The 13,345-nt window shown below is 39.3% G+C and overlaps 1 protein-coding gene across 1 annotated transcript in view; it reads left to right on the top strand.

Moving 5' to 3' along the window:
- The window catches only part of LOC311488194 (inactive dipeptidyl peptidase 10-like), a gene marked incomplete at its 3' end in the record, with an annotated part of 106,375 nt that overhangs the window by 91,240 nt on the left and 1,790 nt on the right, over positions 1-13,345 (top strand). The window contains exons 12-24 of the mRNA XM_084544736.1: positions 80-118; positions 774-881; positions 1,320-1,411; positions 1,493-1,540; positions 2,752-2,873; positions 3,265-3,312; positions 4,856-4,957; positions 7,759-7,828; positions 8,698-8,892; positions 9,603-9,657; positions 9,748-9,847; positions 10,252-10,310; positions 13,211-13,283. Of these exons, the coding sequence (XP_084400862.1) occupies positions 80-118; positions 774-881; positions 1,320-1,411; positions 1,493-1,540; positions 2,752-2,873; positions 3,265-3,312; positions 4,856-4,957; positions 7,759-7,828; positions 8,698-8,892; positions 9,603-9,657; positions 9,748-9,847; positions 10,252-10,310; positions 13,211-13,283 (1,111 nt within the window). The remainder of the gene's footprint in view (positions 1-79; positions 119-773; positions 882-1,319; positions 1,412-1,492; positions 1,541-2,751; positions 2,874-3,264; positions 3,313-4,855; positions 4,958-7,758; positions 7,829-8,697; positions 8,893-9,602; positions 9,658-9,747; positions 9,848-10,251; positions 10,311-13,210; positions 13,284-13,345) is intronic.

Genomic DNA, 13,345 nt, shown 5'->3' with positions numbered 1-13,345 from the left:
GTGTTGATGGCTCTTCATTCCTCAAAAATCTACAGTAGACATGGAAGTGTAATGACCTGATTTGATCTTTCCAATTCAGAAACATGTGATGACATCAGAAAAATGGCTTAATCGCCAGGTGAGTGCATTATTATTTATTATCACTGACAGGCCAATTTATTTTATATACTTCCTTTCTTTCAACAGAAGTACAGTACTATATTTCACTGTTTCACTAAAATTAGACTTTGCAGTTTTTTCTTTCGTTATTTATGTTTTGGTTGTCAAGCGGTGGTTAATCAAACCAAAAGGAAAGGCCAGGGAGGTGACTATAACTTTTAAGTTGGTGGAAGGCATTTCATCGTGAAATACTGGTTCAGGGAGTTCCGAATTTTAGGATTATGAAAGGTGCATGAAAGTGCTTCCGATTCATTCAAATTCTTAAGCACCACCAATGCTAGAAAATTTCATTTTAAATTGCTGCTTTTCATTAGCCTGGTACCCTTGCACACAAAATTTTTGTGGCAGAAATTTGGTCTGGAATTGCTTTGTTGGGAACTGATTATGCTCTGGCATCAATCCACTGGGCCAATCAAATCATTTGGCTATGTTGTGGTGATAAACAGAAGAGTAAGAGTGCATAATCATCCACTAATATTCTAAGAAATGCGTGTGACTACGACAGGCTAGCTTTTCATAGCAATCATTCAGGTTTTCATCACTCTAATCACCTGCCTGACAACTCACAGCACAAACTCAGTGTTTATAGCTTTGTTTGCTGTTTCTTTTTCCAGAATGAGGAGCCAGTGTTTTCCAAGGACTGCACTACGTTCTTCATCACCATGCCCCTAAAATACAGTGGCCATGGGACATTCAACCATATCACTATGATCTCCAACCAAGTAAAACTCTCAGAAACTTTGAATAAAATGAATACATTGAATTAGGAGATGTGTACTTTTTTCCTTTCGTTCCCTTATCTTTTCTGCCTACAGGAAATGGCCTTCCAATTATTCACACAGCTCGTTTGATTCCATTTTGAAGTCTCATCATTTTAAATTATATCCTAACTCCATTTCCTGAAACGCCAGAGAATTAAGAATACATTTACTTGAATATATTAAGGAGAGTGTTGTACAGTAGATGCACTAGAGCCACTGCAGGGGTTCTGGGCCAGATTAATTCATGTTCCTGCAGAGATAATAAGTGGAGCAAAGTCTCAGATTGAAAGTGAGGGCTAGGTAGAAACGTCAACACAAGTGTAGCAGCTCCTTAAGGCTGTAGAGTGTTAACATAGTCTCTATGTTCTCTTATGTTGTATTCTTTCTCATGCCTCTCAGTCTGACAGTCAAGAGGTCAACCTCCGCCACCTGACCTCAGGAAGCTGGGAAGTCTCCCAAATACTGGCTTACGATGAAATCACAGATTCAGTGTGAGCATGATTTACTGACACCACACAGTATTGACACATAACGCGGCCACTTGAATAACATGTTAATGTTTTGTTTTGCAGTTATTTCCTAAGTACAGAGGAGGGTGCAACTCAGCGTCATTTGTACAGGTACAAGATCAATCTCACTTCAGTGAAAAAGTGAAGAAGGCACCATCATGAATAAAAGGGCAGTTTGACATTGTAGAAATGCCCTCATTCACTTTCTTGCTAAGACATAGAATGATAAGTTAGATGCCTTGTTATATCTGTACTCTAAATGTAAGTCGACACAAAACAAGAGATTCAGTTAATGTTCACATCAAAAGTCAGGATTTCTTCTGAGACTGCAGATGTCAGGTTTGGAATCTGGTTTTATCATATCCACATATCCATGGAACCAACTTGGGTCCAGGCTACTGGAGGGTTTATGATGCAGTTTGGACCCTGTAATACCAGTCAGTTTTGGTTTCAGTGCCAAAGTGTGTTTCAGTGCAATTGGTGATCATGTTCAACCATTTATGGCCATATGTGGCACCTCAGCTTGGTTTCATGAACATAAAATGCGTTCACTGGACTTCAGTGGCTTCTCCGGTCACCAGATCTAAATCCATTAGAACACCTTTGGGATGTGGTAGGAGTCTGGCACCATGTACTGTATGTGCACTTGACAAATCAGCAGAAATGATGTGCTGAATCTCAGTGAAATGTGTCCAACATTTTGTGGAATCCATGACTCTAAGAGTTGAGGCTGTTTGAGATCAATGGAAGACCTGGTGCTTGAAGACTGTACATTTAGTTTACAGATGGGAGAGTGGTATTGATCTTCTCATCTAGCTCTAAGTGTCAAACTGTCTCTATTAAATAAAAAGCTTAATATTGATATAGAATCCCCAGAGTTTTTTCCTGTGGCCTCTTGTGTGAATAGAACGGTTTAAATGATCTATTCTTCACTACATTAATGTGAGTTGTGAATCTGCATCCACATTTTCTAGAAATCTGCCAAAGAAAATACAGATTCTTAACTGTTCAGTTGAATAGATGTGAATAAATGGCTGTAGTGCTATTAATCTTGCTCATGTACATAGGTCTGATTCTGCCATTTGCTTTCTGTTAAACCGGTGTAGAACAGAAGAGATTCTATATGTCAGTGAAGTTTTTCTACTGGATTTGTATTTTATTATGTCTAAATTGAACATGGACATTAAACAGGTGGCTGAATATGCACTTAGTTAAGCTATCAATGCTATCAATGACCACTTTGTTTCTGGATATTTATCAGACATAAACTCCGATATCAATGTCGTTTGTGCTCACACAGCTTTGTTGTTTTCCACACACAGGGTCTCCACCATCGATCCACTTCATACAGAGTGTCTGACGTGCTCCCTTTTCAGATCAAAGTGCACCTTCTATGATGCCATCTTCAGCCCCAACAATCAGCATGTTCTTCTCAATTGCAGAGGTAGCACCAGCTGCAGTAACATCATAGCTAGGTCAAGCTGTGTGTGATTCCACTGCTTAGTTTACTGTTCTAAATGCCATTATGGCTCTAAAATGGACTCAGAAATGATATTGGAATGGCCTCAGTTTTGATCCTTAAGTCGAAAATGTGTCCTAAGTCCAAGTTAGAAATACAAGCTAAAACATTAAAACCACTATTTTTTATCTAGCATTGAATAAGTTCCTTTGCTTTTCACAGACCTCAGGTTAGGGTTAGACAGCAACCAGTCAAGTATAAAAATGTATTACTTTGACTGGTCTGTTTTTTTTATCTCTTAAAATTGAATGTCATAATATAAACTTGTGCCATAAAGTTTCACTTCCTGACTTAAACATTTCACACTTTTCCCCAGGCCCTGAAATACCCCAGACTACTCTTCACAAACTGAATGATATAAACAGTAAGTTCTCTGACACTGATAAACTTGAAGCTTTCTGCTATTTAGCCTGTTTCGCTCACTTGCATCAGGCACCAGGTACATTTCCATTCATTATGTGGAAGCACAAGCACATTTATTATTTATTTATTTATTATTATTTTTTATGTGAGAGTGTGCCTTCAGTGTCAGAAAAGAGCAAGTGGTCAACATGGAGATTACGTTGCCGAGACTAAGTCATTAAGGCAACATTCAACAGTAGACGTTTATGTAAGTCTGTGAAATGGACATGAAGATGCAATTAGGCTGAGCGTTAACAGCTTGAAATGTTGAGTGTACTTCAGAGGCACTCAGAGCAGCATCAGGGGACTCTGCTGCAGATAAACTATAATTTTCTCCCTTCCTACAGACTGGGAGATTAAGAGGTGATTATGATGAACATGTCACATTTCTGCTGTACACTACTGGGCACTTTAACACACACAGTTACGTTGTTATGACATATCGTTGCTAGCTTAGGTTAAGTACATTACTTGGACATGCTCAGTTCAGTGTGTGAAAGAACTGTGTGATTCTGAAGCCTGGAAGCCAGCCTGACTTTCCATGCCCACAAAATGTTTGCAGTAGAAAGTTGGCCTGGAGTTGCTCGGTTCAGAATTTCATTATTACCAATGAATTCATTTAGGTGGACTTATGCGTTGATGGACAGAACAGTAACAGCAACATAGTCAAACAAGTCATCTGAGCACTGTGAAGTTAAATTTCATGTGGCTCTGATTGGCTGAAGGACACGCAGTCCTTGAAATCCCAATGGCGTGTTACCGAATTCCTACTCTGATAAGAATGATTCTGTGACTAATTGCATGGTTAAAGATGAGAAAAGGTCACCAACCTTATAGCAAAACCTTTTGACAGGCTGAGAGGGCATCATCTCAGTATCATATACAATGACTTAAAATCACTTGAAATACACAAAACAACATCAGATTCTGTGTTTGACCCATCTCTCTTTCCCTAGCTGCTGTAACTCTCATGTATCATCTCCAAATTTTGAGTAAATGAATCATTTTCCTGGAGTTTATTTTCCATCTACTAAAGTGAAAAGGCAACCACGACTTTTAAACACTTTCAACCTATGACTGAAACACAAAACTTCAGTTACCCCTAATGTGGTAGATTAACAACTTAAATTGTTTTAAGTTGGTATTGTTGACAAGCCAACTCAGCAACCTAACTTTTATTGCCGTTTTTTCAACTTCCTCGTTGTCATTTTTAAATTCTAACCACTTCCACTTGCAAATGCCAAGGGTTTATGCAAATAGTGTTTGTTAAAGGTACCTGAACACTTAAATATTGAAAAAGAAACAGTTTAAAAATGTTTGAAGAAACCCATCCCCATTTAGGATTTTAAATAAGGGTTTTCTTGAAGCTCTGTGTTTTAGTTTTCCACTAACTAAAGTTACATATTTCACTGAAATGAATAAGATCTCATTTTATCAACAGTTGCTGAAGTTCTGCCTGTTGATTTCTTCAAATCAAAGCAATATATTCATGTCCTGTCATTCAGCAGAGCCCAAGACTCTGGAAAGAAACACAGAATTAAGACGTGCACTGGTGAACAGGACAATACCAAGGTGGGAAAGAAGAATCTTACAAATCAACAACTTTGGTAAGACACTGCAGTTCTCTCTGATCATGTACTCGTGTTTTAGTGTGCTTCATGGTAATTATTTGTTGTTCTCTCAGTTATATGTGTCTGTATCATCCTCACTGTATTAACACAAGTCAATATATGTTCATTCTTTCTCATTCTCTCAGTTAACATGTAATGATGAAGGGCCTCGAAGAACAATGTTGGAGTTAAAATGTATTTATTCCATTCATGTCAGGAATTGGACAATGTGCTATATTCTATTCATAGGCTTCCATTCTGAAAGATGGGGTGGAACCATGTCATTTGCAGCATCAAAATTATTTCCTTTTCTAAATATCAATAATTGAAGCAAACACAATACTTGCGTGAGCATGCAAGCCAAGTCAAGTTGCATTCATATATAAAACATGATGCTGCAACCATTTGCAAAATTTGTGTTCATAAAGCACTTTGTAGTACAGGCCCCATGGTGACTGCACTGTTATTCCAATTATATACCTGAATGTTCAGCAGCTTATTCAGAAACAGAAAGGCCATAAAAACTATTTAAAAACCCAGTTGTGTGTATCTTTGTTGGTTTTCTGGAGTTTTCTGCCCCATGTAAATGCACTGACAAGAGCAGAAATCACAACTGAACGAACAGGTGCAGGGCTTTGTTTTGAGATGAAACCGCTCTAATTTACGAAGCACAGTTCTATATTGTTTCAATTAGAAGGATCAAGTCACCGTATGGCTCCCTCTCTCTAATCTGTTTTCTATCAAAGACTATACAATACATATTTATGGCCTTTTAAGCAGACTTACAAAAAATAAAAAAGACCAATTTTGCGTTGGATGTTGTGCATTTTTTATTCATTCATTTCACTGTAATTTCATTTCCATGTTTTATTTTTCTTGTAAATCTTAATTGTTTGGAGGTCATGGTGCACATACTTCTTCAGTTAAAAGGCAACAGACCGGCCGTGTAGCCTTAAAGTTCATTTAAAAAGGTTTTTTATCAGGTCTGATGAGTGAAAGGCTGACTTATCCTCTGCTGATGCTGCTGTCCTGACAGCTCTGTCCCACTGGTTCACACCAGTTAACACCTCAAACAACAAGCCCAAGACTCCCTCCTCATTTCAACCACTTTCACTTCACATTATGGTGTAAATCACTCACATAAGTTTCAAGAAAAGTCCCAGGGACTAAAGCTTCTTGGGTGAATCAATTCCAGTGTCTTTGATTGGCTGCTATGGGTGAGAACATGTAAAGGCCCAGTAAAAGCTGAAATTAAGTGAAACCATTTAAAATACCAGGTTATACGTTACCTGCCGCAGCCCCTGCAGCCTATTTTCCTGTCTGATTAGACTGCTGTGTTAACCAGACCATCAAGTGCATAGAGCTAATTTTAGTTCAGGGGCCACATACAGCTCAATGTGATCTAAAGCGGGCCGGACCAGAAATATTATAGTACAATAACCTATGAATAACAACAACTCCAAATGTTTCCCTTTGTTTTAGTGCAAAGAAGTATATCATGAAAATGTTAACATTTACTGAGCTGTCCTTTTACAAAACATTTATGAACAACCTGGAATTTCTTTTTTTTAAAAAGTGCCATTTTATTGTTGTCTGCCATTTAGTTCTGGATGTTGTGTTCTGTCCGCTACTCTTACTATAACAGAGGACAAATCAGGAATAGCAGCAGTTACTTTTGCAGCGCTCTGTTCTCTTATTTTGCAGGAGTAATCACTCTTTGCATGGTAGGTGAACGGATGACGGGTCTACTAAAGTATTAAATTTGGGATGTGTGTATAGCAGCAGTTAGAATGTCTGACTCTTTCTAGGGTGCAGAGAGACCTGGTTAGCTTCACATACAGCTATGCTGCCATGAGAGCTCAGCATCCCATACATTAACAAAACCACTGGAGCCCCATAGGTCCCTACTCGTTACCAGGAAATACACTATGACAAATATACTTCTGGAAGCACACATAACATTTGAGCCCATTTGAATCCAGTTCAGTGTCTTAACAGTACTCACCATTCCTGGGATGCAGAAGGCTGTTAGACAGTGTCCCGTCACTGTGGTGAAGAAACACGTCCTCAGGCTCCGTCCATGTTCAGAAGCATCCAGTTGGTTCTTAGCAGCTTGGTGCAACAAGTGTTTCCCAAGAACAAGTACTGCAAGTACTGCTCTCATAATGCTAGCATGAGGAGCTAGCTAGCAACAGTCCGCAGTGTGGTCACAGTTTAGCATCAATAAAGTAGAATTCCCAACGGAAAAGGCTCTCACTGAGGGTCCAGTCTCTCCAGCAAACAAATACACTACGTGGTGCAGGCAGGAACGTAGCTAAATCACACTAACTTAAAACCCTATAGTTTACTGAACTAAGTTTTAGCAGTGACTTTCGCTCTCGCTCCGTCTTTCTCCTCTCAGTCCCATCCACCTGGAACCTAGGTTAACTTGAACGTCTCTAATTGGCTAATCAAACAGACTGACACCTGTCCATACCGTTTACAACACAAGACTATGGTTCGTTCAGGAGCCATGTTGAACATAGGACATTCCATATACTTAATGAACCTTCCCAAATACTAATAGTCTTCTATGTAATTTCAGTATTTTGCACTTCAAATTCATGCCGCTTGCCAGATTAGATCCTCTGGTAGGTCAGTTTTGGCCCACGGGCTGTGTGTTTAACACCCCTGGCACAGAGATTTGACGTAGTCTAAAGAAAAAGCTGTGCATGCTTTGAAAAACAAAATTCATTGTGACTGATTTTAACCACCAGAAACTGCTCTGGGCAGAATATTAACACTAACTTATTTTGCAGCATTTCCACTGGAGTTAATTGTCCCGACAGCTTTGGATGAAACACAGGAGCACCCACTTTTACTAGTACTGTATGTAATTGCCTTTACTTTTCATTTGAATTTGATTGTATTGCAATGCTTTAATACATAATCCTTTATTTAGGGTGTCAAATGCTGCATAATCATTTTTGCTGTTGGAGATCTAGGAAAGGAAATAAAAAGGAATTTGAGATACACCGATCAGGCATAACATTATGTCCTAATATTGTGTAGGTCTCCCTTGTCCCTCCAACACAGTTTTGTGTCTGGCAACAGAATGTTGTTAGCGGGGGCCTTTAGGTCCTATGGGTTGAGGGGAGGGGCCTCTGTGGATCATCCCACATATACTTGATCAGTTTGGGATCTAGTGAATTTGGAGGCCAGGTCAACACCTTGTGCTGTTCTTCATGTTTTTTTTTTTTAGATGTTCCTAAATCGTTTTTGTGTGTGTGTCTGTGTCAGGCTGCATCCTGCTGGGGATGGCTGCTGCCATCAAGGAGTGTCATTGCTATGGGGTAGGGGCGCCTGGTCTGATCTACATGTCTAAGTAACATCCACATGAATGCCAGGTCCAAATGTTTCCCAGCAGAACATTGGATTGTCACAAGATGGTCAATGTTATTTACTTCCCCTGTCAGTGGTTATAATGTTGTGGCTGATCGGTGTATGATTGCGGTGCTGCAAAATGACTTTTGACATTTCTGTAATCATTATATTTACTTGGAAATGTACTTATTGACTGGGAATTCAGGCAATTGGTTTTAAAGGCATCACAATCCAGAATGGTTAGGATCAGTAAGCATTAACTGTGTATTTCACTGGTGCCACCATTTTTAGTCTGGATTTATTCTGGATGGTAAATCACTTTTCTGGAATCTTTACCGTTCTTACTGGACAAAACTGTGTCTCCCCTTTCATAGTGACAGTGCCCCTGGTGGTCAGGCTGTCAGTGACCGTTTCTCAATCAGCTGGGACTCTGTCCTGGTCAGTTCTGACAACGTCATTGTTGCCCGCCTGGACGGCCGGGGCAGTGGGTTCCAGGGTCAGAGCATCCTACACGAAGTTTACCAGAGGCTGGGAACGGTTGATGTTCAGGACCAGATTGAAGCAGTAGAGTATGTTTGTTTACACATTTATTTTTTTGAGAGTTTATTCTATAAGATCTGGTGCACAAACAGCATATATAGCACAGTGTGAAGGACACAAAACAATCCCGATCCTATAATCTATATAAATATCAGAGTTGTGCTGGCAGTGATTATATTCTTATGCTGCTGGGGTCTGTCAATCACCATCATCATCGTCAGACTACTCATGTTTAACAAGCCAGTTACGCAAGTAAACTTCCTCCTCTTTGATAATATGTACTTAACTATGAAATACACAATATATTAAATGTCATAATGTATTGTAATGTATAAAGTACTGGCCTAGTATTTCATGAGAAAAGTTGAATGGAATCTGTTGGAGCCAGCTCAAAGTCATCATCTGTGGGACTGCATTTTAAGCTATGTTGGCTTCTTACATATGCAATGTAGGATTGTTAGCTGGGTAGTTAGCCAGTAATAAGCCTATGGACAGAACTTAGAACTTATTTATTTATTTAAATCCTACTGCAATATAGGCTTTTCTTAACCAGCATGTGTCAGTCATAAGTTTTCCTCTTCAAAGAAGGCAAAGATTAAGAATACAACTAAATATACTAGTAAGTTCTTACTAAAGATAACTGCCATGAGGTTAATGCTTAATTCATTTTGCACTAATAAAATTAAAAACAGTCTCCACTTCCTTTTTGCTATTTAGTTAATTCACTGTAAATTTCCAGGTACCTGGTCAAGTTACCATATATTGATGGCAACAGAGTGGGAGTTTATGGAAAGGTAACAGCCTTTTTTCTGTATATAAATACCTACAAAAATTGACAGTTTCTCACCCTGCATTCTTTTAAAGTCAATGTTCTCTATTTTCAGGCATATGGAGGCTTCTTGTCCTTGCTCCTGCTTCTCGGCCACAGCTCTGTCTTCAAATGTGGCATTGCTGTGGCTCCTATAACAAACTGGAGACTCCATGGTTAGAATTAAACAGTCATGACATATCATACATACACACATGTGAATCCCACGGGATAAATAAAGTATCTATCTAATCTAATCTAAGTCATATGTTGTCCCCCCAAGGACACTCATCGCGTCAACCCAGTTAATCAGTGTTTATAATGTTATCACTGATGACGAAGGTTCATTATCAGATTTAAGCTTAATTCTTTGATTTTAAAAGACATCCACTCATTAAAAAAGGTTACGCATATTATATTGTTAATACATAAGGGAGAAACAATATTGTTCAATGGCATCATTAAATGTATATGTACCAGAGAAAACTCTGGAAGTGTTATAATGTATGAACAGTGTTTAGTGTATTACGCTGCTCATAATATCTTCCTCTAACCATTTTTCCTTTTAATCCTTATAAAGGGTCGGCTGTTGCTGAGAAATACTTTGGTTCACCAGTGAAAGAAGCTCACAAATACCAGGTACGACTGGATGCCAGTGGTGTTTTTAAAGATCTCTTTGACTGGTTTGTAACAAAAATACTTTAATTGTGCCATTATATTCCACACAAATGCAAGCACTCCACGAGACAGTGTCAGTTAAAAGACTGTATTGCAGGACAGACGAGCAAAATACATACAGGTCCAAAAGAGTCAATCTGGTAGGTCAATACACAGGTAAAAGGTCCATACTTAGCAAAGACCAGGGAAGTTTTCAAGTCAAGGGAGCAGAACTTTAAAGGCAATGTGGCAGATGACAGGTGAAGGGATGTTGGTCTTAAACAAGTAAAGCCACAGCTATGCGTAAGTGGGTGGGGACTGCCAGAATCAGGCCCTGTTGTAGAGTAAAGTATGTCTTGGGTATACCAAGTTGTCTTAACATTGCACATTGCCCTTTGACCATCACATTTGGTCATTGGTCTTTATTTATTTTAGAATTGTTGCAATCATTTGACATGTCTTCCACTGCACAGAATAACCAGAAAAACATGGTTGCTAGGGCGTGTCTGCGTGGGTCCTCTCCTGGTACTCCGGCTTCCTCCACTGTCCAAAGACATGCTGGTTAGAATAATTGGTGATACTAAATTGGCCCCCCGCTACCCTCCACAGGACAAGAGGTTACAGAAGATAAATTAATGAATGAACATGGTAGCTTGCATGACGTAAAAGGTGACTGGTTATACTAGGGCATCCTGGTACTTTTGGCATACTGTATCTGACACACTGTGCATCAGAACGGCAACATACTAATTCTGGCCTTTCATAAAATAAAAATATATGTATACGAGTATGCGTATAAGAGCGAACATACTTTAATAAATGCTCAGCGAGTCGGAGTATGACTCAGGTAACTAGGACAGAGTGAGGGCATCTGGTGGACGAATGGGGCATCTGGTGGACGAAATCAAGATCTCTGACGCAAACTTTGTGACATGTTGTACTGTTCTACATGTTTGAATTCTAAGTGTAGTGTCAGAACTGCTGCCCTGACACTGTTTTTATAAACGTGGTTCATTACAAGACTGCATGTGTGACCGTAATATAAATGTATACAGGAGCTTATATTATTTGCACTAATGCATTCCGCATTCAGTGCAAAGCTGAAGGCCTTGAGTGCGTGAACTGTGTGGGTGTGTTTGAGCGCCTACTGTTTTCATTCGTATGAAAGGCCATGACTGCGTGAGCGAATATCATCCTTTCAGCCAACCTTCTTTCCAGTCACACATCTCTGAACATGCCTTGTCAATCAAGCATGGTGTTTGCAAAACTGTTAAAAAGCGGGGAAAACATCTGCAGATGACACATGTAGAGTGGTAAGACCTAAGAAAGGAATACAAAGATAAATCTTATAATTGCCAGTCGATCTGAATTCACAATAATTCACAATATACTTGTTTACCTTTAAGTGTGATAAATAAATAGCAATGGTTTGTGATTGAATATACCTGTGCTTATTGACAGCTGATGCAGTATAAGTTCTTACATGGACTGTATTTAGTTGAGCAGAAATAATACACTGCGGGACTTATTAATACAGACAAATGCTCGGTCGGTTCCAGCAATCAAATGGAGAATCACTCTGACACAATCTGCCACAAACTCTACACACACCTTGAGCCAAACTGATTGGAGGTCATTCGGAGACTGCCACTGATCCTTGACCAGAGCGTTCCAGCCGAACTATCCCTCAGCCCGCTTGAAGGAAAAAATAATCATATTAATCTCAGTTGGTCAACAAATGGATTGACCTAGTGACCCTGTGGCAAAGCTAAAAGTTGCAATTAAAAGACGGGACTGAGTGCAACTACAAAGCTCGTCTCCTGTATTCTATCTTCAAAGCCTGTTCCCAGTCTACTGTTGTTTCAAGACACGAAGCCGCACACATATTATCAATTTGTCAAACAGGGCAGAGCCTTCATTAAGTATTTAGACCCCTTCCCTTTTTTGTACACCTCAGCTCACTCAAGGGCAGTCAAGAGACTTGTCCTGACACCATTCCAGCATTGCGTGTGTTGTATGCTTTGGTTCATGGATGTGCTGAAAGATGAACTGTTGCTCCAGTCTCTAGGTAACTACACTCTGGAGGAGTCTTGTTCAAGGACTCGTCTGTGTTTGCCTACAATCATTCTCCCTTCTCATCTCCAAGTCTGCAATGTTTGGGGCCTGGGCATCTGACTAAAGCCCTGAATGTTTTATGAATAGCCCCAGATATCAAAAAAAAAAAAATCATTTTTTATTTTTTTTTGCAAAACTAAGATAACAAAATAGCCTATTCATCTATCCTGCATTGAAGACCCCAGAAAAAAGAAAAAATCTCCAAACAGTTGTAAAATAATTTCAACTTGGGGCCAAAGCATAGCTGAATGGAATCATTACATTACCTTGGATACTTCTTGATTTGATAAACACTGAAGATACTATAGAAAACTGGACATTGGATCTTACACTGTTAGCATTAGTTTTGTATCACCAGAAATAAATGTGGTTCACAGACATTTGAAGTGCCTCATTTGTCTCTCAGCTCTCATCTCAGGTCAGGAAAGTAGTATGCTGATCACAGCGCAAAAAAATAGAACCCAATAATGAAATCTGTAATCTCAACTACACAGTCACAGCATCAACATTACTTGGTAAAGCTTAGTTCTGTCTTTGACTGAAGTTGATAGGAGTAACAGTGTGAATATTTATTTGTGGGAACTGGTCTGGTTTAAAGATATGGTTTGCCTTTTTCGAGCCTAAAACTGTTTATTTATAATTACAAATGTAAGAGCACATGCTTCCAAAGTGTGAGTGGAATTACCATTAATTACTGTTTAATTAGAAGCTGTTTAATCTGTTGCTGTTTGTGTCTTTGGAGGCTAACTGTTAACTGTCTCTGGCAGATTTCCAGTCTGCTCAGCAATATCACAGCATCCAGTCCACTGAACCTTCTTATTATGCACGGCACGGCAGATGGTGAGTATGGCATCAGTACACATAATAAAGCAGATATGTGGACGTATAACATGGCTCCTTGC

The sequence above is a fragment of the Chelon labrosus genome, assembly GCF_963514085.1.
Source record: "Chelon labrosus genome assembly, chromosome: 5".
NCBI classification, from domain to species: domain Eukaryota; kingdom Metazoa; phylum Chordata; class Actinopteri; order Mugiliformes; family Mugilidae; genus Chelon; species Chelon labrosus.
The sequence above is the reverse complement of the archived record's forward strand: the minus strand, read 5'-3'. Positions and strand labels throughout refer to the sequence as shown.